At 40.9% G+C, this 22,000-nt stretch overlaps 1 protein-coding gene across 3 annotated transcripts; it reads left to right on the top strand.

The window, feature by feature from the left end:
* Positions 1 to 489: 489 nt before the first annotated feature.
* On the top strand, positions 490 to 17,956 carry MMD (monocyte to macrophage differentiation associated). Of its 3 annotated transcripts, none has more exons than XM_051635213.1 (7): positions 490 to 690; positions 6,456 to 6,537; positions 11,948 to 12,108; positions 12,986 to 13,060; positions 13,464 to 13,565; positions 14,381 to 14,450; positions 15,695 to 17,956. In XM_051635213.1, exons 1-7 carry the CDS (start codon positions 662 to 664, stop codon positions 15,893 to 15,895), a joined length of 720 nt encoding a protein of 239 aa, XP_051491173.1. In that variant the 5' UTR covers positions 490 to 661; the 3' UTR covers positions 15,896 to 17,956. The 3 variants fall into 3 exon arrangements, with proteins under 3 accessions (XP_051491173.1, XP_051491174.1, XP_051491175.1); XM_051635214.1 differs by lacking the exon at positions 490 to 690 and adding an exon at positions 1,196 to 1,344; XM_051635215.1 differs by lacking the exon at positions 490 to 690 and adding an exon at positions 6,142 to 6,164.
* The last annotated feature ends 4,044 nt before the right edge of the window (positions 17,957 to 22,000 follow it).

Here is a 22,000-nt window from a genome sequence, read left to right as displayed (position 1 = left end):
CAACCGCTATCTCCTGTCCCTCGGTGCTGTTAAATCCCAGGGCTGCAGGGGATGAGCTTCAGCTCCCTGGGGGAGCCCTCAGCCCCCGGCGTTGCCACCGCTCTTGTTGGTTTCAGGCCGACCCTGGAAGCCGAGCTCGGCCTGGGCCGCCGCGGCGGGACCCTCCGGCCAGGCCAGCCCCCCCAGGCCAGCCCCTCCAGGCCAGCCCCTCCAGGCCAGCCCCTCCAGGCCAGCTCCCCCCAGGCCAGCCCCCCCAGGCCAGCCCCCCCAGGCCAGCCCCCCCAGGCCAGCCCCCCCAGGCCATCCCCGCCAGGCCAGCCCCCCCAGGCCAGCCCCCCCAGACCAGCCCCCCCAGGCCAGCCCCCCCCAGGCCATCCCCGCCGGGCCAGCCCCCCCAGGCCAGCCCCCGCCGCCATCCCCGCCATCCCGCCCTCCCGCCGTTGCCGCGGCAGGGGCGGGCCCGGCGCTGTGGGCGGGCCGGGGCGGAGGGAAGCGCGGGCCGGGAGGGCTGAGAGGAGCCGGGAGGCCGGTTAAAGCGGCCGCTCGCGACTCGCACTCCAATGAGGGTCCGCACTCCGGCCCTCGCCGCCTCAGGAGCCGCCCGCAGCCTCCCGTCCCGACCCCCTGCCCGCCGCCCGGCCGGGGCGGGCGGCCCGGGCCCATGCAGCGGCTTCAGGAGAGGTTCAGGAGGTGAGAGCGCTCGGTTCCCCCGGGGACCCCCGGTGCCCCCGCCCGCCTGCTCCCCCGCGAGGGCCGGGACCTCCCGGCCGCTCCCGCGCTCCCTCACGGCCGGGCGGGCAGGCCGGGGGCTCCGGTGGCCGCGGCGGGGCTCGGGGTCGTGTGAGGGCTGCGGGGCTGGGGTGGAGGTACCCGAGGTTTTCTCATCCCGATTTCGTTTTGTCCCCGCGCGGCCCCGCTGGCCAAGGGCCCGCGGCAGCGCCGGTGCCGGGCGGGGAGAGCAGAGCCGTCCCGCCGGGCTGTGATGGGGAGCTCTGCCTGTCTGGTTTAGCCTTATTTATTTAGTTCTTCCCCTCGTTTAAATGGGTGAAGGTTCACGCATCCGGCCGTGTGTCACGGCCCCGACCTGTGGCTGCGGAGCCGCGTCGCGGGCTGCCCCGGGGGGGGCGGCCCCGGCCCGGGCTCCTGCCCCGCAGCGGAGCGCGGGTCTCTTTGTTCTGGCCTCTCGGGGCGGGTTGAAGATGCTGCTCGTATTCGCGGGGGGTCGGTTGGGTAACTGCGGTCGAGGTTCTTGTGTAAGCATGTCTGTGTGTGGGCTCCAGGTATGTCATTGCGCCCAGTCCAGATGCAAGGCCGGTAACTGTTGAGTGACAGCCTGTCTGCCAGGTAAGAGCAGTTTCTGCCGTGGTTTCCCTCAGCAGGTACGCTGCTGCAGGGCTGCCCTGCTCTGCTCCCACCAGCTTGCTCAGGAAACCAAAGCCTAAATTCTAAAAGGGAGATAAGATTGAAAGAGAGAAAAAGATGAATGTGGTCAGATCTGGTCCCTGCGCTCGCCCACAGCAGGCTGTTAGGCTGGCTGATGTGACTGCTTGCTCCCCACTCTTGACTTGCAGTTTTGCCTTTTATACTTGACAGAATGTTAAGGAGTCTTTTGGGAGGTCAGTGGGATGCACAGGCACTTTTTTTGTGGCCTAATCTCTGTATGATACCACAGTTTTTGATGGGTTCTCCAATTTTTGCAGATTTAATTTTATCTCTATTGTTGTACTGTAAGTACGTGAACCTTTACACAGCGTGCGATTTCACTGATGTTTCCAAATAAGTGGTCTGCTTCTGTACTGATATGAATGAATTCTGTGACTCAGTTGTTCAGTGATAGTAAAGATTGTGTGAACAGTTACAAACCACAACTAGCTATTTTCTAATCCAGGAAGGAAGGTGCCTAGTCCAGAGGAATACGGCTCTGCTTTGAAACAAATGGACTGAATTAATAAAGATAAAATACTGCCAAATTGGTCAAAGAAATCAAGGTTTTTATAAACTTATTTATTTCTCTTCAAAATCATGTCTAAATGGTCATCATGAAAATGCAGTGCTGATCTATTTTAACCTGCTCCTGACTTTTTTGTGTATTTTTCCTCTCAGAAACAAAAGAGCCTAGAGAACGTAAAAAATGCTTCTATCTAAATATGTAACCCCATTTAAAGTACAGTACTGCTGTTTCTGTAGAGTTATCCCCACCTTGTTGCAGTTTCTCATATGCTGTTATTTATGGCTTATTAGGTCTAAATGGCCTCTCCTGCTGCTGGAGAGCACAGGATAAAAATGTACAAAAAGGGGTAATGTGCTTTTAAGCTGGTAAAAGGAAGTATGAGGCCTTTTGAGTTGAATAAAGGAAATGTACTTCCTGAAAAGTCTAAAAAATCCAGATCTTTGAGGCTATTATCAGTGTTTGCTGTTTTTAATGACATTTTACTTCATGCTTCAAAGAATAATTCATTCAGCAGATGGGAACTGAGAATAAGGCAGGATTTGGAAGGTGCTTTTCTCTTCTGCAGTTCTGGATATTAGCTTGCTGTGATACCAGACAGATGCCATACAAATATGTGCAATAGATTGGGGATTTTGTAATTTATTTTTCTAAGCTGGGTTTGCATGCAAAGACAAAGCATTAAGAACCCTCAGATTTTCTTCCTCCCAGATAATATGGTTCCTTAATTCTGGGATCACTGTGAAACATACAGCATTTATTGCTTGGACACGAACCGGAACTTCAGCCCAGGGCCTCTTAGAGAGAATTATGAGTCCATATGTTTAACATTTTAAATATTCCAGTTTCAAGCAGTGTAAATGGAGGGGTATGAATTTCTTCTCTCTTGTTTTAAGTTGTTATATGTGTTTCTCAATACCCCTTTTCCATTTATATTGGGAATATGGTAAACCAAGAAAATTCGTTTGCATGCTGTGAAATTATGAAGCTTGGATTTCCTTGGCCTCAAGTAGTTCTTGATGAATTTAAGTCCTGAAAATGGACTCATAACTCAGTTCAGTGCACCAAAAGTGTTCTGCTTTTGTGGCTGGTTGCAGGTAGTTATTAGTCTGATCATTAAAAAAAATTATACTGGAGGATTGTCAGTATCTTAAATGGAGAAGTATTTATGTGTTCTTGTGAGATAATGTTCCCCTTTCCTCATTGAATGACTCCAGTTTCGCTAGAGTTCCTATCAAAGAATACACTAGAGATCTGTTGGAGAATCAAAAGGCTTCACTTAAGGATCTTTCCTGTAAATTGCAGTTCAGTTTAGTGGAACCTTATCAGACTGTCCTGCCTTTGATAATAACCTTAATGGTTGTTTTATAGAGAGCCCTCATTAAGGACTAAACAGCACCCAAATGCTTTATATGAAGCTTCCACTTTAGGACGGTGAGATTATGTTCCTCACTATTGTCTTTTTCAGAGGAGGCAAAATTGACCTGTAGATAGAAGGAAAAACAATGTCCCTGTATTGCAGTGTTCATGTGGCAGAAAACAAAAAGCATCTGTTGTTGAGGATGGTGGAGGTTTTATTTATTTATTTATCTTTAAGAAAGAACAAAACAATTTTTGCCTATAGTCTGAGGAAATCAACAACCAAATTCTTCTGCTTTTACATTGCAGCATCACATGTATACATAACTACAGGAGTATTTGACTGACATTTTTAACAGTGTGTGTCAAAATTATTTTTTCTGTTTTTTGGTGAATACTTCAGTGGAGGAAAAATCAGCTATTTTCACATCTCAGGTCTGATTCTTAAGGCATTAAATGAGGGCTATCAAACTGGAAATGAAACGAACTCAGGAATTGCATTGGCTGGAATTATTGCCCTGTTCAACCACTTTTTAAATGATTCTTCCTCTAATGCTGTTCCTGATAACATTTATCAATAGCATTATAAAAACCAACAGGGAAGTAACTGAAGCTTTGGTGACCTGAGCAAATGTGCTGCAGTGTTTGCTGTCTGGTCTCGCAGCCTGTTGCAGCTGATGCCTTGCAGAAAGGAGGATGCAGATGTGTCAAAGGCACAGCAGAGCTGGGGACTGGGGATGTTGGGAGCCTTTTTTTAAAGGTAGAAGTCCAACTCTTAATGTCCTGCCAAAATGCACCAGGGGTGGTGGGGTTAGTGTAAACATGGGGTGAAGGTAGAGGATTGCCAGTGGTGATGTTCTGCTAGAACTCTCTCTGGTGGAAGAGAAGCAAGTTTCAGTTGTTATGGGAGCCCAGTAAAGCTTTCTGTTCAACAGCTGTGTTACTAACAGTTTTTGTTGTTGTTCTAAATTAAATAATTGTATTTGAGGTATTAATTTAACAAACAAACAAACAACATGTCTGAAATAGTTTTTTATGTGTGAAGTTTTCTGAAACCTGATGCTTGTCTGTTTTGCCAGCCTAAAGTTCCCACACAGATGAACAAATATTTACATCATTCCTGTGCTGGCACAAACAAGGAGGGAAAAAAACCCCAACCCTTTGTGTGGATAACAGAGAAAGGACAGCTTTGTCATTGCCTTTATGTCCTATTTTCCTGATAATAACACTGCCTTTAAATTAGTGAGAGTAAGAGGTCCTGGTAATAAATGGACTTTTCTGAAGTGTTTGTTCACAATTCTGTCTAAAATCTAACATTACCCAAGGCTCTGTTGTGACTGCTTTAGAAATATCATGTATCTTTTCTACTAAATAAATTAAAAGAAAAAAAAATTAAAGTAATTATCTAATGGATAATAGAAGGTCCCATTAGCAGGCTACTTTCAATTATTTATAGATTTTTAGATGAGGAACATATCATCATAGAAATTTGGAACAACAGAAATTTTACAACTAATGCTGAGGATAAGCTTATTCCTTTGGGTTCTCTAGTTTTGTTGAGATTTTTAGTTAGTTCCTACTTCTGGTGAGACTTCCAAGATACCACCGTGACCTTTGGAGAAATGTAATAATATTCTGGATGTAATCAGTGAAAGGTTCCCATGACTTTGGATTTATGGAGTCGGGTGAGGACAGTCTAATACTGGTCACTTGACTGAGCGAACAGATGCTTTTATTTTCAAATGTTTTCCTAACTTGAAAGCAGAACTGAGAAAGCTGGATGTTCCTTCTGTAAAGGATTCTGAGGTGTTCTGCAGCTACTGTTGAAGACCTGTACACACTGGGCAACAAAATAATCTTCCAAATGTTCTGTGAACGTGACTAACATGTCATAACCCCCCTGGAGATGAGAGCAAGGTGTTAATCACCACTGACAAAACAAGTACCCTTTTTTTAACAATACATTCTCTTCTGTGAGTTTATTCACTTGCTAAAAAATGCTTATACTCAGTAGCTGTGAATGAAATTTATGTTTTTCTTAGTCTTTGGATGAGTAATAGTTGAAACTGTTTTTTGGAATTGTCACAATTTGGAGAGAGGTCATGACACTGTGTTCATTTATCAAAATTGTTAAATTTTCATCTATCGGTTTAGAAAAAAAATTCTTGACTGATTTTTTTTTTTTTTTTTTTAAGTGAATTGTAAAGAATGTGTTTTATATCCCAGAAATCTGGAACTGCTTATTCAAACAATAAGATTCTGCTTTGAGGTTTTTGGTTGGTTGGTTGTTTTTCCCTTGTTTGAGATCAGCCAGTATTTTATGGGTGTCATAAAAACAGCACTGGCTTTGACTTGAACTGGGAGGGACTTAAGGGAGGACTGAAGTTTTTCTGACAAGCTCTTTATATGAATCTAAAAAAGCTGCTCTCAGTTCTGCACATACAGGCACGTTCTGTACTTGTTGTGAACCTGTTTCTGGCTTATTGGATACCTGACTAATTGTCATTGCATAGCTTTATCATAGTCTGGAGTAAAGAGGAAGAGATTCACTTGGATGATGCTGGGATCACATACACGGTACTGCAGCTGGAATGGTTAAAAACTGTTCTGACTGGTTGCATATAAATGTGTGCTGTCTTCTACAGATTTTTATACACAGATTTCAATAGTGTAGTTTCACAGAAACAACTCAAGTGTTTGGTTTTGTAGGATGGTTAAATGCAGCATTTGTATTGGCAAGTTTTTCCAAACTTTCTCAAGTTTCATCATACTTGGTTTGACTTGCATAGAGTGTTTGGTGTGACTGTTTGTTAGGTAGTAGTTGGAAGTTCTTGGAGACAAAGGTGCAACATCTGTGGTGAGCCTCTTGAAATTCTTTCTCTTTAGAGTTAACCATGAGGGTCTCTTCTCATCCCTGTGTAGGCTGGGTCTTAGTTACAGACAGACAGGTCTTAATCACAGAAATCTATTTAACCTATGTTTCTGTTAAGAGAACTTACCTGGGAGAATTTACAGTTTAAGTAATAGTTACTTTTAACATGTCCATACTTATAATTTGTAACAGTACTAGGTTAGAGGTGTTCCTTCATGACTCTCCAAAGAGGTGGTTTATTAACTTTCCTCAAAACATTTCTTAATTATTCAACAGGTTCATGAACCACCCAGCTCCAGCCAACAGCCGCTACAAGCCCACTTGCTATGAACATGCTGCTAACTGCTACACACATGCAGTAAGTACTTTTCCTTCTTTTTTTTTTTTTTTTTTTTTTTTTTTTTGTAAATTCTTGTGGGTTTGGATGGCTAAATGGTTACCTTAGCCCAAGTGTATTCATATTTACACCCCCTCTGGCTCTGTTATATACGCTTCAGCTCTAGCAGTTCAGAAAATGGAACACTAACTAGATGGCTGGTGATCAATAATCCATATTTTGAATGTCTAAGAGCTCCAGATGCTTCATAAGGTTCATGTTCAACAGAGTAAATTACATGTCTTTGGATATTTTTCCTCTGTGCCAGTCAAAGGATGACTATGGTGAAGGGAACATAGGCCTGTACTAGTTAGTCTTGCAAGGCAGATTTCCCAGTACTGTGCTTGCAATAGTGTTGTGCAAATTGTATTCTGGAAGTAGGAGAGAGGTTTGTGCATGTTAGAAGTGGAAGGTTTCATAAGGCTATGTCACTATTAGCTAGGAGAGCTGGAATGGCTTAGCTCTGATACTTAATATCTATTAATTGATTCTTCAAGAAATCTTTTCTTACGAAGCACAGACTAACAATGCAGGCAGCCCTACTAAAATGCCAGTCTGTCCTAATTTTCAGACTAGATTTAAATATACAATATACATAGAATAAGGAAAGAAGTCCCTTTTTTTTTTTTTTTTTTTTTTTAGTAATTGGGATGTTTAATTTGCTGTCTGGCACTTTGAAAAGGACTTAAAAATGTGTTTGTTTGTTTTTTAAGATAGCATTTGCCCTTTAATAAAAGCAGCTTGTGCTTCTCCTTAATCCTTGTTTAACTCCAAACATCTGAAGTATGTTTGACTTTGTTCTCAGTCTCTTATCTCCAGTGTGTCTGAGTGAGCTACAAATATGAATGCTGAAGGTAGTGCATGGGACTCCAGCTCTAGAAAGAGCTCTGTTCTTAAAGAACCTTCCTCTGTGTTAATATAAATAACCAGCATACAGCTCTGTGTTGCTGGTAAAAACAGAATCACCTTGGTTTATGTACGGAAAAGCTTACTGAAGCTTACGTCTTTTTAACCTAAGAGTCTCATGTACAGCATTATGTAAATATATGCTCGTTTGTCTAGAGAATGAAGCAACATTCTGTTAGTTAGCACAAACATGTAGTTTATCTCCTAATCCTTGTACAAATCCTGTTTACTCTGGCCAGAAAGTTAGATTTCAAAATATCTGGCAGAAATTGCTTACTCCTTAGTGATTCTAGCCTTCATCTTGTTGAAAAACAGGCATGCCATATTCCTGCAGTAGGTTACAGCCAAGGTGTCATATCAGTGTTTTCTGGTGTACTTCAGTTTCTGGTGAAGCTGTCTAAGTACTTGCTGAACAAACTAGGTGTTAAAACTTAGCATGATCTGTTAAGAAGTTGGGAGTCTGCAGTGTTAACATTTATGCAATAAATAACTTTTAGTCAAAATTTAATGCCTTGAAATGAGAATCTATTCTGGGAAAGCACAGTGGATTACAGAGAAAAAGCTGGGGGAGATGCTTTCTCCTCCTCTGTGTTACATTCTGTTTTACCAAGTGTTAGAAGGCCAAGTGGTTGAGTCTTTGTGGGGTTACAGTGCGAGTTTTCAATTAGACATTGATACAGTTTCTACAAAACAGAGTTTAGCAATGGTCCTACATATGTGCTTTCAAATATTGATTCATAATTCAGAAAGTAGTCAACTTGTATTTTATTGGCATGGCTGTACTTCTCAACAGGTGTCCTGTCTGTTTTTTTGCCTTAAAAATGCACAGTAGTCAGTGTTGGCAGCTGATTAAAAAAAACAAACAACAAAAAAAGCCCACAACCCACAAAACAATTGATAAATGGGGATACAGAATCTCATGCATAGCTTTTGATTCAATACTTAAAAGCTAAGCGTGTAGCATGGTAAAATACCTTCAAATTTCTAACAAGACTGTTTAAGGCATCTTGATTATTATTTTTTTTTATGAAGCTTTAAATGAAGCAGTGACTTATCTTTAGACACTAGGAGACAGGAAGGGCAGCTAAGCAGTTGAATACAGAAACAGAAACAACTGCTCTGTGTGTTTAGAAGAGCAGGAAGGAAGCAGTGTATAAGCAAAGCAAGAGTCGTAAGACTGAGCTGTAAGGCCAAGTGAAATCTAAGGGAGATGACTCTTTCACTGTGAAACTTTCTAGTGTTCAAGAAGTTTATCAGACAAAATCTATGCTCTGTTGTATTAAAACCTCAATTTAGGCCCAGCTTGCTTTGCCCTGCTCTAAAAGTTTCTTCCAACTGCCTTAAAAGGAGGGACTATTCTTAAAATAAGGGGTGCGTAACTTTGTGCTGTCATTTTGTTCTAGCATTTCTCTAGAAAACTTAATGAAACTGTTGCCAGCTCCCTTGTTCTGTAAATCTCTCTAGCAGCCCCCTTTCTGATTTAGCAAGTATTAATGAAGGTGCTAAAATTAGTACATTGGAGCATCACAGTTCTGGTTTTGTTCATAGTAAATTAAGTTGATGAGTTTGATTATATTAATTTTGTGACTTTTAGCAGGTTTTATTATTAGGAGTGTTGGCAACTAAGGAATGCTGTGTCATTGCTGTAAAATGACACAGCACAACCACATTCATTCTATTAGTTCTGATTCTTTGACTACTTTTTTGGTAAATACACCTTCTTTTAAAGGACTGATTGGTTGCTTCTCTGTTCTGAAGATTAAAATGCTGTTCTTGTGCTAGACACCATTTTTTCAAATTAATTTTGGAAAATCTGCTTTGTATTTTTGACCAGAATGTTGTATTTCTTTAAGATGGATGTTAGATATAATGAAGTCCATTGTACCATATGTTAATCTGGTATAACATTAGTATCTTAAGAACTTTTATCCAGTTGGCTGGAACAGCAAGCTATCATTGCTGGATTTTGTCTTTAATCTAGCTATTTTTGGTCAGAAAGAGGGTAATAAAATATCTCTTCTTTCGTCAAACTGTTCCCATGATGCAAATCAGCCACAGAGGGAAAGTGTTTCCAAATAGAATACTTAGAAAAAACAATAAATCCCTCTCATGTCAGTATAGTGCTGTTCCCTGTGAGAAATAGGATCGTTCTTCAGAGTCAGGACAAGGCAGAAAAGAGCTTAATTCAGCTCCTCATCCATGTACTCACTTGTAGCTGTATTCTTCATTTTGAAGGTGCAAAGAAAGAGGTGATAAGGTAATTGCTTATTTGTTTTAGCCCTGTAACTTTATATACAATAATTACTGGGAAAAGTAATAGGCAGCAAACTCTGTGTTGCTCCATTTAAGCATTACATGTCATAGCTTAACTTGAGAAGTATTTATTTTAGTAGACTAGTAAAAAGCTGGGAAGTCTATGTAAGAAGGGCAGGTTGTGTGTAATATCTAAATCTAGTTTCCAAAAAAGTCTTCCGTCCTATAAAATGGTCTCAGTCAGAGCTCCAGGCAGAATCTCTAGGCAGCTTATGGCCAAACTTTTAGTAGGAATTTAGTAGGGATTTGCTATTTTACCTGGTATCTCTCCAAAACCTTTCAGTTCTCCATCCAGTTTAGTCAAAACTGAAGTTTATACCAGAAATTGGAAAGGGAAATGATGAATGTGGATGCAGCATGAGTGCACAGCTTAAAGAAATCCAGTAAACCACTATTTCTGGATCTTAGCATCTTCCTGCCTCCTGCAGAATAACACAACTGCCACTTCTAATCAGTTCCTTGCTGTCTCAGGGGCTTCAGCCCCACTTTAGATTGTATGCCTTGTGTGGAAAGCAGGAGGGACTGATCTCCTGAGGACAGAAACACTTTAGCCTTCCCTGAATTTGGGGGCTGTCCAGGGTATGTATGTGGAAATTTGTGGTTTGTGCTAAATAAGAAGCCAGACTGACAGACTATTTTTGGCCTTAAAGTACATGAGGTCAGCTTCCATAGTCTCATTTCAGAACTTGGAAAGTGTTTGTACCTCTGGTCCAAATGCTGTGGACATGGGAATGCTGCGCTTTGCATGGCCATGGCTCTACAGCTTTTGGCCTAAATGTACTAAATTTTGCAAAATGGAAGAAAATATAATCTTAATCAAGCTGCAGTTGATGTACTTAAAAAGCTAGAAGTAAAAGCTGCTTTTCTAGGAGTGGCTTAACTCTCTGGATAAACCAACTGCTTTTCAGACCCCTGCAACTTACTCTGCATCTTCTATCATTGCCTCCGTTTCTCGTAGTCCATAAGCAGGAAAGGACAGAGACTGTGCAGGCTAGACCAGAACTTTGCTCTCTAAGCCATCAAACCTGTCATGCAAAGTAGAGCTGCCAGATCTGTTTAACCACTACTTGTTCTTAGCTTTATTGTTTAGCATGTGAGACTTGGGTTAAACTACAAAGCATTTAACGTATGAAGCTTATTTACAATTCAGGTGAACAAATTAACATCTTAAGACACACTGTAGAGGGTTTGGAGATCTTAATTTAGTAGACTGACAAAGATATGCCCTCAGAGTGGAAGGAGATGGCATAGAAATGTCTGAACCAGCAGGTTCTTTTCTTTAAATACTTGTTGGACATGCTTTTGGGGTTTTTTTGCTTCCTTCCTGCCCCCTCGAGTTTGTTTTCTTCTGAATGAGACAAGGGTAGATGATGTAATTTATTCTGGAAAGGAGTGGCATTTTAAATGTATATGAAGCCTGCAGCCCATTTCTTAGGTACTTCATGTGAGCATGCTAATTCCATCATGATGATCTAATTAACAGTGGTTGTTTTGGAAGATCTGCATTAAAGCTGCTTGAGAGGGGGTTAAGGAAGGAGTAAGGAAAACCGACTTCAACACGCTCTATGGAAAGAACAGAATCTTTGTGCATCATAATGAATCTATTAATAGAATAAGATTGCAGCTAATTTACTTTTGATCTCTAAAATCCACGTTCTGCAAAGCCTTTGGTGAATTCTCTTATTTTTTACTGGACTCGAGACTTCTGAATGCTTTTTTTTATTATTATTTTTCATCTGGGATTGAAGTTAACTTTAGTCTGTCTTGTGCCCTGCCTCTGTGCACAGGAGGTGGTTTAGAAGCCTAGAGTAGGACCAGAACTTTTTTAAAGCACAAAGCACAATGCCAAAATAAAACCAGTATGAAGGCTTAGCAAACTCTTTTGTTTGTCTGGTTTTGTGTCATGACTAGAGGAGCTAGTAACCTAGCCTGATACCATGTGGGATTAATGTATCTCAGAGGGGCGTAACCTAAATGTCTGAAACATTGTTGAAGTCTTGATGCTTGTGTGTCAACACGCACCTGGGTGAAAAGCTGGCTATTAGAAGCATGCCATCAAAATGTCATACATGTGGTCGTACATGACACAGTGCAGTATTATCTGCCCTGCTGTTGCTAGGCTGAGGGTTGTAGCTGCCAGTGAAGACTTAACAAAGGCCTTTTGTTTTCTTAGTTCCTCATTGTCCCTGCAATTGTGGGTAGTGCCCTTCTCCACCGGCTTTCTGATGATCGATGGGAAAAGATAACAGCATGGATGTATGGCATGGGGCTCTGTGCACTCTTCATTGTCTCCACAGTGTTTCATATCGTTTCCTGGAAAAAGAGTCACTTAAGGTATCACTGCAAGATGTTTTCTTTTCATGTTCTGTGATGTTTCTCCATTGTGTTGCTTGGTCAAAACCATTACTTTACAGAAGGCTGGAGTGGTACCTTGTACTGAATCGTGAAAAAAAAAACAAAAACACCCTTGGATCTGTTAGAAGAAGCAGTGAGCCAAGATCCTATACAAACAGACTTTAATCTCTGCTGCTTTGTTGCAAGGAAAATGTGTATTTTTCTAGGCCCTAGTGCCTCTTAATCCGGAAGTTGAATGAGAAAAACCTAATCTACTTGTATCGGGAAATAATCCCATTGCAGAAATGAGGCAGCTGTCTAGGACCATCTATGTAATCTGAGGAACATGGAGCTTTCCAAGACAATTTTATAATACAATACACAGCTTACAAGCAGAAAGCCTCCTTGGGAGCAAAGCCGAAATAGCAGAACTAAAATGAGATTTTCTTTAATTCTTTTTAATCCCTGTGTCCCCCCCCTTTTTTTCAGTTGTTTAGTGTTTGTTGTTGTTGTTTTCCTCATTATTACTTCTCTATTATTCTGAGCCATAAATTATATGTAACAAGTAGTCACTAAAGACTTACAATTTCTGCATGAGGCAGAGTTGATGTGACAGCTTTCTGCCTCCTTGCCAGTGAGCAAGATGCATGATGGGGTGGAGATGGGGAGAGAAATGGAAGAGTGCTCATCTCCTATGTGTCTTAACAATCGACCTCCTGCAGCTGAAGTCAGCTGGACAGTCTCCCACGTGGTTTTAAGAGGTTCATGAAGCTGATGGTATTTTCCCCAAAGTAATTCCAAAGTGTGTCAGGAAACCAGGATGATACAAAAGTCCTTCCAAAAATCTATCTTGGTAACTTGTTCTTTCTCTTCCTAGGACAATGGAGCATTGCTTTCACATGTGTGACAGGATGATGATCTATGTCTTTATTGCAGCATCATATGCACCATGGTAAGAAATCTAAAGCTCAGCTTCAGAGTCAAAGCTTTTTCCAATGTTTATCAACCTCTGATAAACACCACCAAAATCTGTAGGTATCTCCTTAGAAACAATTCACCACATTCTGCATTGTGAAGTGCAACATAATGTAATCTTCTGGGATTTTCTGAACAGAAAGTAATATCAGAAAACAGCAGAAAGTAATTAATTTACATTCCACGTGCCCCAGTTTGTGTCGCTCACATCAACACAAACACACTTTCTGCTTCTCTATGTGTAGAATGGCCAAGTGTCTCCTCCCCCATCATGCCTAAATTCTAGCTATGAATATTTATTTTATCAAGCCCTACTACTTTTTTGTCACTGTGGTCCATTAATTCATCGCTTTTGTCTCCTGAAATCTTTGTACCTCCAGGTTAAATCTACGTGAGCTTGGACCTCTGGCATCTCACATGCGCTGGTTCATCTGGCTGATGGCTGCTGGAGGAACCATTTATGTATTTCTCTACCATGAAAAGTAAGAATGATTATTTGCATTTAACTTTAAACGGAAATTAAAAGGTGGAGGCTTTCCAAGTGTTTCTATCCAGCCTTTCACAAACTGAAAGAAGAAGTTGAAAGAGTGGAAATAGATGATGAGGACTTGCATCTTGTCAAAAGATAATTGTATTCACTCTCTCATAACAAGATTTAGGTTATATTATTGCCTTTTCTTAAACTGATGGGAGGGAAGAATCCACTTCTAAAATTCTAAATTTTGCTACAAGAAAGCAGGGGTGAAAGTGGATAAAATAAGAAACCAGTTGAAATGATGGGTTTTGGATGCCCCTCATTTCTGTAGCATTGTGTGTAGGTGATAGTGCAACATTGCATGTTTTGGTATTCTGATGCCTGTTGACTCCTGCTACCTTCTTGATTTTATTGGAGCTGGGAGTCCTTGAATTTCAGGTCTGAATTATTGAACCTATTTTCATTACATATACTCAGGGAGCAAGAACCAACATTTTTTTCTTTTGGAGATGAGCTGCTGAGATTCTTGTCAAATAAGAAAATATAAGTTTTCTCTCTGTTTTATTCTCACGAGTACTTAATGCAAATAAATGCATCTAGGCACTAATTGGAGAGGAAAGTATTGTCTGCTACTGTAGCATGCAGAGATAAATAATAGCTTTATTTTTGTCATAAAGCATAGGTTATCTATCTGCATAGAAATTTTTAAAAATAGTTTAATGAACCAATGCTAACATAAAATTAAAAATATTTTCTTTAGTCTTGAAATAATGTTCACACTCTTGTGCACCTCCTTAAATGACTCAAATCGTTCCTTTTTAGGTATAAGATCGTTGAACTCTTTTTCTATTTAGCAATGGGATTTTCTCCTGCTCTGGTAGTGACATCCATGGTAAGGAATGTGACTGTTAACGTTACAAACACACAGACTTTCCTTTTATAACTAGCTTAACTTCCAGTGCAGCTCTCTTTCTTCTGAAAAGATGTTAATTTTAGTCCACCATACTTGCAAATCTCCTCTGTATAAGAACATATAGTCAGTTATGTTTTGGGTTCATAGTTCACATTCAATGAAATGTTACCTTGTTTTGTTGAATCTGGGCTGTAGGGTCTAGATAAAAAGCTTAGATTCCAGACTTCACTTCTGAAGACCCTCACTTCTGAATGGATGTTGGATGTAATGATTCAATTACTTGCATTTTAGTAAAAATTACAAAGATGTGAAGTACCATAGCCTGTCAAGGAATGTTTCTGGATTTTGCTATTTATGAACTTATTTTATGCCCACTCACCACTTACAAATTGGGAAAGAAGCTTTTTCTGGAGGAAAGTGGAATGGACTTATGATACCATGCTGTCCTTTTTCTTGGTGTATATAAGAGCTCTCTGGAAAATCTGATCAACTGATTCTGTGTTCTGGGCCAAGATGGGGGAACTAAATGGACCCCCTTGCCCCTTTCAAAATTACTTAAGGGCAACAAAGCTAGAAGGTGTCTCTTACTAGAGCCTCCCTTGTATCAGTGAAGTAGGGGAACCTGAAAAGTTGAGAAGTGCATCGATTTGATGCACTGTAACTGGGATACTTGACCTCTCAGCAGCTGGTGGGGTTTTATAAAAAAGCATCCTACTCCATCTTGTCCACCTCAAAACTTTGACTATTATTTATTTACAGTTACATATTTTAAATAACTTGGCCTCTCTACAGCTAATACAAATCTGACACCTCTACAAGGTGATGTGGGCTACAGTCCTTAACTGTTCCACGTGTCCCAAAACCTTGCTGGGTGCTTGGTCCAGATGGTAGGAGTTGCATTAAACTCACACTTACAGTGCTGTGGTTTTCTTTTTTTCCCAGTTTGTCTGCTCTGCTACTGAGCATGAAGCAAAACATCAAACTTGTCTTGATTCTTGAGTCATCTCACTATTACTTCTACAGAGACATTATGTAAATATTATATATTTCCCAAAGTGCAATATAAATATTCTGGGCTTCTGACTTGCCCATCTGTCATATCCGAGACCTTCTGAGTTGACAGCCTGGTTTCTTTTCTTGGGGAAAGCACTTTGTGTTCTGTACATGAAAGCCTCTTTCCTTCCTTTATGCTCCATACCTGATTTATCGTTGTTAATTGACAGAGCAACACCGAAGGACTTCAGGAGGTGGCCTGGGGAGGCCTGATATATTGCCTGGGTGTGGTGTTCTTCAAGAGTGACGGTGTCATTCCCTTTGCCCATGCCATCTGGCACGTCTTTGTGGCCACAGCAGCTGCTGTTCATTACTATGCCATTTGGAAGTACCTTTACAGAAGTCCTGCAGACATAATTCGTCACTTATGATATATCTATATATGAAAAAAATATCTGCACTTGGCCTCTGTAACAGTATTATTTGACTTAAGGAATTTGGGGAAATTGGAGAATTGCACAGAAAAACTGCACTGACTTTGGTAGTTCTCTGAACACAGTTACTGTGAACTGACATTCTATGTGTCCTGCAACTGCCCAACATATGGCAAGTGCTGTGAGTAACCAAGATACTGTACTGCAGTACCAAGGGTCCATTCCATGTTAGTAGAGCTGGCTACCTGATGTTTACAAATAAATTTTGTATTCTAGTTTCATTTTACAATTTTTAACTATGTGAATTTTTCTAAATTAGTGAATCCAGTGGTGAAGTCAGTGCAATAGCAAAAATGTAACTCTTGGTTTGAAATTGGTTTCTATCACCTTTCCACTAGTCATTTATTAAACATGAACCACAGATAATCTACTTTTATCACCCATTATCTTGGTATAATGTGACTTTTATATAAAACTTTCTGTGTTTTTTGTAAACTTTAAGGAGTACATTTATTAACTGAAAACACACAACTGTCATCTATGCAGTTACTCATGTTGCAAAATCTTGCAAGAAATGGTTACATTCCACATACTGTGCTGACAAGCAAACATTGTACCTCTTTCAAAGCTTGTATTACAGGTGTTATTGTAATAACCACTTTTACAAACTAAAATGTAAATGTGATTCTGCTGAGTTTTAATATGATGGTATTCTGCTCATCACTCTGCTACCACTTAAGCAGCACCTTAATTTGGCTTTATTCACCATGGAAATGAAGTGCTTTAAAAGGAATAGTTGATGATTTTTTTCTCCTCAAGATTCCAAATCTTACTCCATGCTGCCCAGTCAGGTAGCAGCTTGGATGCAAGCTGACTTACCAAGGGTTGGCAGTATTAAGGAAGGTGGAATATCCCCCTATCCAAACCAGAGTCAGTCATTTCAGTGTGTAAATGCCTATTGGTGCTGTAATATTAAGGTGTGGATTTTCAGAGGGGTTTAAATTGTCCAGCAGAATAATTTTCCCACCAGCTTTTGCTGGTGATGTTCTCTTGGGAAATCCAGCTACAGAACAATTACTGCCCACGTGGAGCTCGTGGTCACTGGTTCTTCACAAGCACAGCTTTTCAGGGAGGAGAGCTTGAATAACCAGACAGGGTGTCACTTGTCATTCTGGTCAGTTAGAGTAAAACTGATCTTTCATTGTGTTGCTGTTGTCTTGTACAGGAAAACCAAGTGTGGTAGCAAGTCATGACTGTAGAACACGTGCATTAAATGACCAGATGTAGAAGAGTCATTGTAATACTGTTTGTCCGATAATTGTATCCTGTCCCACTATACAATGAATGTCTTATATTAAGATTGACTTTATCCTTTTTCTAATTTACTCATTTTTTTCATGTCAGTATTTAAAAAACAAAACCAAAACATGTTGCCTTTTTCAGATTTTGTTCTGGATATTGCCTGTCTGCAATCAGTAAGTAGCAGGATGGGGAAGTTTTTTGAGGTACCATTTAATATTGCACCTAGATTTGCCAGTGGGTTGCATATTTTAGAATATATACATTTGTATATGGAATTTACAAGAGGGACAAACTTTAAATTCAAGGCATTGAAAAGGAATTGCTTTGTGGTGTTAGCAGGTGATTAGAGAAACACCATGACAGCAGACTAGTTAACTGCCCCAGAAGAGAACATAAGGAACATCTGGGCAGGTAATTCCTAGTACAACAGTCTCACACATCTGGATGCCTCAGTTTTTTAACATTGTGTCTATTTTAATATTTTCCACTTTTTGTGAGTTCGTATATTTTGTTAAAATGCAGTACTGTTAAAACCACTGAAGTACATGTAAAGCTTTTCTGTAATCAAAAGTGAAACTATTGCTTGAATATGTTTGTTTTAATTCTAAGTTAATTTTTCATGGCGTTGCTTTTTGGAGTGTTTGAAATGGTTTTTAAAAAATTTCAATTCGCCAAAAATATTTTGACTTACTGTATTCTAGTCAATATGATATTGAATGTAATAGACTAACAATAAACATTTTGTGCAATTTGGAAGCTGTTGTATTCTTGGTGGTTGGGTTTATTTTTGCCCCTCTAACCCTTATGTAGCAGAGTAAAGGGCTGACACTGTTGTCAGTCTTGACACAAGAGATCCAGAGCTGAACCTAATGACCCTCATGCTTGCTTAATTGGCTCATTAAATAAAAATAGCAGGAAAGATGTCAGTAAAAAATATTCAATTAGTGGTATGGAAAAAAAAAAGTGTGTTTCTTTGTAAATTTTGGTCAATATTGGGAACTTGCTACTTTCCCTTTTGCTGTTCTGGATTAATTTTGTTACACCAATATAGACCCGCTTTTTTGGGCTTTTTTTTTCAAATATATAACATATACATAATTTTTCTCCTATCCCTATAGGAGTATAATTGCATTAAACATAGACAAGCTGAATTAAAAATATGTTTCTGTCTGAAAAACAAATATGTCAAATAGCCTTTTTTTTTTTTTCCCCTTTTTCTTGCCCTCCCTGTAATTGCAGCTCTCCAGGCTGATTCCTCCCAGGAGTCACAATAGTGTTTTTCCAGTAATGTTTGCTGCAGTAGCTGAGATGTGATTTCTTTGTCTTCCTGAAGAAAATGTTTTTAAAAGCACTTGGTGCTATGTTTTCTGTGCCTTTAGGTTTTAGAAGTGCAGCAAGTGTGCCAAGTCTAAATGAAGCAATGATAACTTGTGTTTTAGTTTTGAAGATGGATCTTTCCAGAGGATGTCTAGGATGCAACAGGTACTTTGAGTACAGTCTCATTACTTTTAGATTGTTTTTTTCTAACACAATATTATGTGCATCTAAAAATAATTCAGTTATGTGCAGTAATTAATGTAAGGGTTTATTATAGGGTGCACTTCTTCATGTTGTATTGGTTTAAGCTCAACAGCAGCAAGGAATGCACAAAGAAAATACATTTTTTTCTTTTTGTTAACAAAAACAGTTGAAGAAGCAGGTCTCTTCCATTTCTGGCTTCCCCACATCCCACTTAATTATTTGTGTTTATGGTAAGAAATGGTATTGTTCTCTTCCAGTTCTAGGTAAGGAATGAAGTCCTTTCAAAGGAAGCTTGAGTATCTGAACCTGGTTTTTGCAACCTTTGCTGTCTCTATTGAGTTACAGTGTGAAAACTGAATCCTTCAAAGACTCTTTAAAACAGTTAGTTAGCATCATTTTCCAAAATTGTAAAAAGTTGCCTAAATTCCAGATCCATGTTAGCTGACAGACAGGATGGTTCCATTTAATGTGTGTTAAAACCGTTTTGTTTTAATTAAGTAGTTTTTGCCTAGTTTGAAGTGTCAACCCTGCAACAGGCTGACAGGGGGTTTGCAAAGCAGCAGTTCTGGGCCCTGGCTGGAGCAATGTGCTCCTGGGGCTCAGGGCCATGGCTGGGGTGGATCATAAACCATTTCTGCCATGGTTTTCAGAGCCGGTGACTGAGCTGATCTGTGAATTGTTTAAATCACGCAGGTGCCATAGTAAGTTCAGGGAAATGTGTGTGTGTCAGGGCTGGAATGAGCAAGTTAAAGAGAAGATACTAAAGTTTTGTTTTGAGGCTTTTCTTTTAAGCTTCTTGCTTAAATGTCCCCTAGGCTTAGGGCCCTGCCAGTTGTTTGGAAACCTCTTGGAGTCACCAATGCAATCCTTTATTTAGGTCTGGTCTATTTAGCCATGTGATTTCCCTGGAGGTTAAGGCTGTCATGTTCACATCATGTGCTTGACTAAATCTTTTCTCCATGCTCTGCTATTTTTAGAGGAATGCAGGATGTTAGTCTCTGCTCACTAATTGCTTTCCCATCAATAGGTGTCATAAGATTAAAGCTAAAAATAGTTAACAAAAGAATGACCAGGCCGGGAAGGCGGACACTCGGCAGCTCTGGGATGTGGACACTGTCACCTTCGTGCCTTCCCTCCAGGGCTGAGCAGCCTGCATGGGCAGCTGGAGGCTGCTCACTGTCATTCCTCCACTACTTTAAAATGTTTTGCTTTCCATTGTCATCATTTATCTGGCTACATTCACTAAGCACTGTCACTGGAAAGGGGATGTCCACAGGGCACCTGTGATGTTCACTGGTGGCTACCTGGAAGTGTTCAGATGGGTTTAATGTGTTACAGCAGTGCTGGGGGGCTGGGGCTCCCCGCTGTGGCACAAGCAGTAGCAGAGTGGTAACTCTGTGCCTGGGGTTGAACACCCCCAGGCTGCTGAGTGTTGGGTTTTAGAGGTGAAGCTTCAGCACAAGGCATTTTGAGGTGAGGCATCTTCAGAGCAGCTGTGCTGTGGGTGCTGAGCTCATGTGGCAGGTAGCTTGGTCATGCAAGTCCAACCTCTAGGAGAAGCAGCAGTTTCTTTGAAAAAGAGTTTTGAATCCCTATTGGGGCAGTATTTTGTAGCAGGCTGACATTTTGTTACTGAGCTGGGTGTCTGCTTGCTTGTTTTCACACCAGGCATCCTCCTCCTGTTGATGGTGTGCCTGATGCCAGCAGTGAGCCTGGCAATGCTGCTTTCCTTCCTAGAACCAGGGCGCTTGTTACTAAGGATAAGCTGGGGAACCAAAATCCTCTTGCAAAAGGCTAGCAGTGAAGCCAGCACCAGTTTTGTAACAGAAGTTACATCATTGACTAATGAGACTAGTGTGCTCTCCAAAGGATATCTTCAGATGTCTTTGTTGCTTAGCAGCATGAGCCCTGCTGGTGGTGGATTTGTGTGCCCAAATCCTTTAGGTGCCTATGAAAATCTCCCTTAAATGTAGGTGAAAAGCTGTTAGGAGCGACCTACCGAATTAGTGGTTTTATCTCCAGCAGATGTCCCTCACTTTCTGGTGTGTTGTGTTTGCTTCCAGGAGCATTGCAGAGGTGTGGTGTGCAGGCAGTGACCAGCTACAGTATGTGGCTTCCGTGGCATGGTCAGCCAGGGACCAAGAGGAGGTTCAGCCCAGACCACAGGATATTTGGATAGAGAACTGTAGTTATTCAGGATGTTAAAACACCAAAGCCTAACCCCCAACACCTACTGAATTTCAGGAACCTGTGGTACATACAGCTTCAAACAGCAACCATTTAGTAGTGTCATAAATGCTAAAGGATTGAATATCATTGCTGTGGGAACTCAACCATCTTCCCAAGTGCATAGTTCTTAATTTAAGAAGCAGATTATTATTATAGGAAGGGAATATGGATAGGTTTAGTGGTTTTTTTAATGTGTTATATATGAACATGTTTCATGGATGAAAACGGCCTTTGTCTAGAAGCTGATGGTGGTGCTGAGCAGATTAATCAGCCTTCTGCTAAATCACTGAAAATAAAGCTTGAAGGGACTCAGATATTTTTAGCCTATCTTCTGCCTTGCAGGCAGGATGAACTCTGCCTGTCATTCCTGACATGCTTGTCCAACCTGTTCTAAAAAGCCTCTAACAACAGAGATTTCACAATCCTCCCAGGCAGTTTATTTCAGTGCTTCACCCTCTGCCATCTTAGACTTTTTTTCTGCTGTCCAGGAAGTATTTTCTTTGCTATAATTTCAGCCTGTTCCTCCTTGTCCTGTCTGCAGTTTTTTCTCCCTTAGATATAAACAAGCTCAGTCCCTTCAATCTTTCATCGTGGCCAACTCGTTTAGCAGAGCCAGTGGGTTGTTCCACAGTGACTTCAGACACAATTTGCCAGCTAATAATGTGACATAAGGACATGAGGAATCGGTGACGGTGCGAGCAGAGGGAGAGGGGAAGCAGGAGCTGGAAGTCGGTTTCAGGAGGGAGGGACAGCAGCCCTGTGGCAGGCAATCCCTCAGAAACAAGCAGAGGGGTTTATTTTATTGTTGTTGTGTCAATGGGGATTTTTCTTGGTTGCTTTGTTGTTTTTTTAAAAAAAACTAATTCTGGTTTGCTCTTACTTCTGGGCTGCTTTTTTAGTATTTTAATGCTTTCTCTCTCCCATCCCCAGGGCTGCACTTGCTTCCCACAGAGCTCCCGGGAGGGTTTCCAGGACAATCCCCTGCAGCCCTTGGTGGGCCTGCCCACACGTGTGCTGGGGTGGGCACTGAGATCTTTGTCCATAGTTTGT

This window comes from Apus apus, chromosome 17, assembly GCF_020740795.1.
Source record: "Apus apus isolate bApuApu2 chromosome 17, bApuApu2.pri.cur, whole genome shotgun sequence".
In the NCBI taxonomy this organism is placed as follows: domain Eukaryota; kingdom Metazoa; phylum Chordata; class Aves; order Apodiformes; family Apodidae; genus Apus; species Apus apus.
Note: the sequence above shows the minus strand (reverse complement) of the source record. Positions and strands in the feature narration are given on the sequence as shown.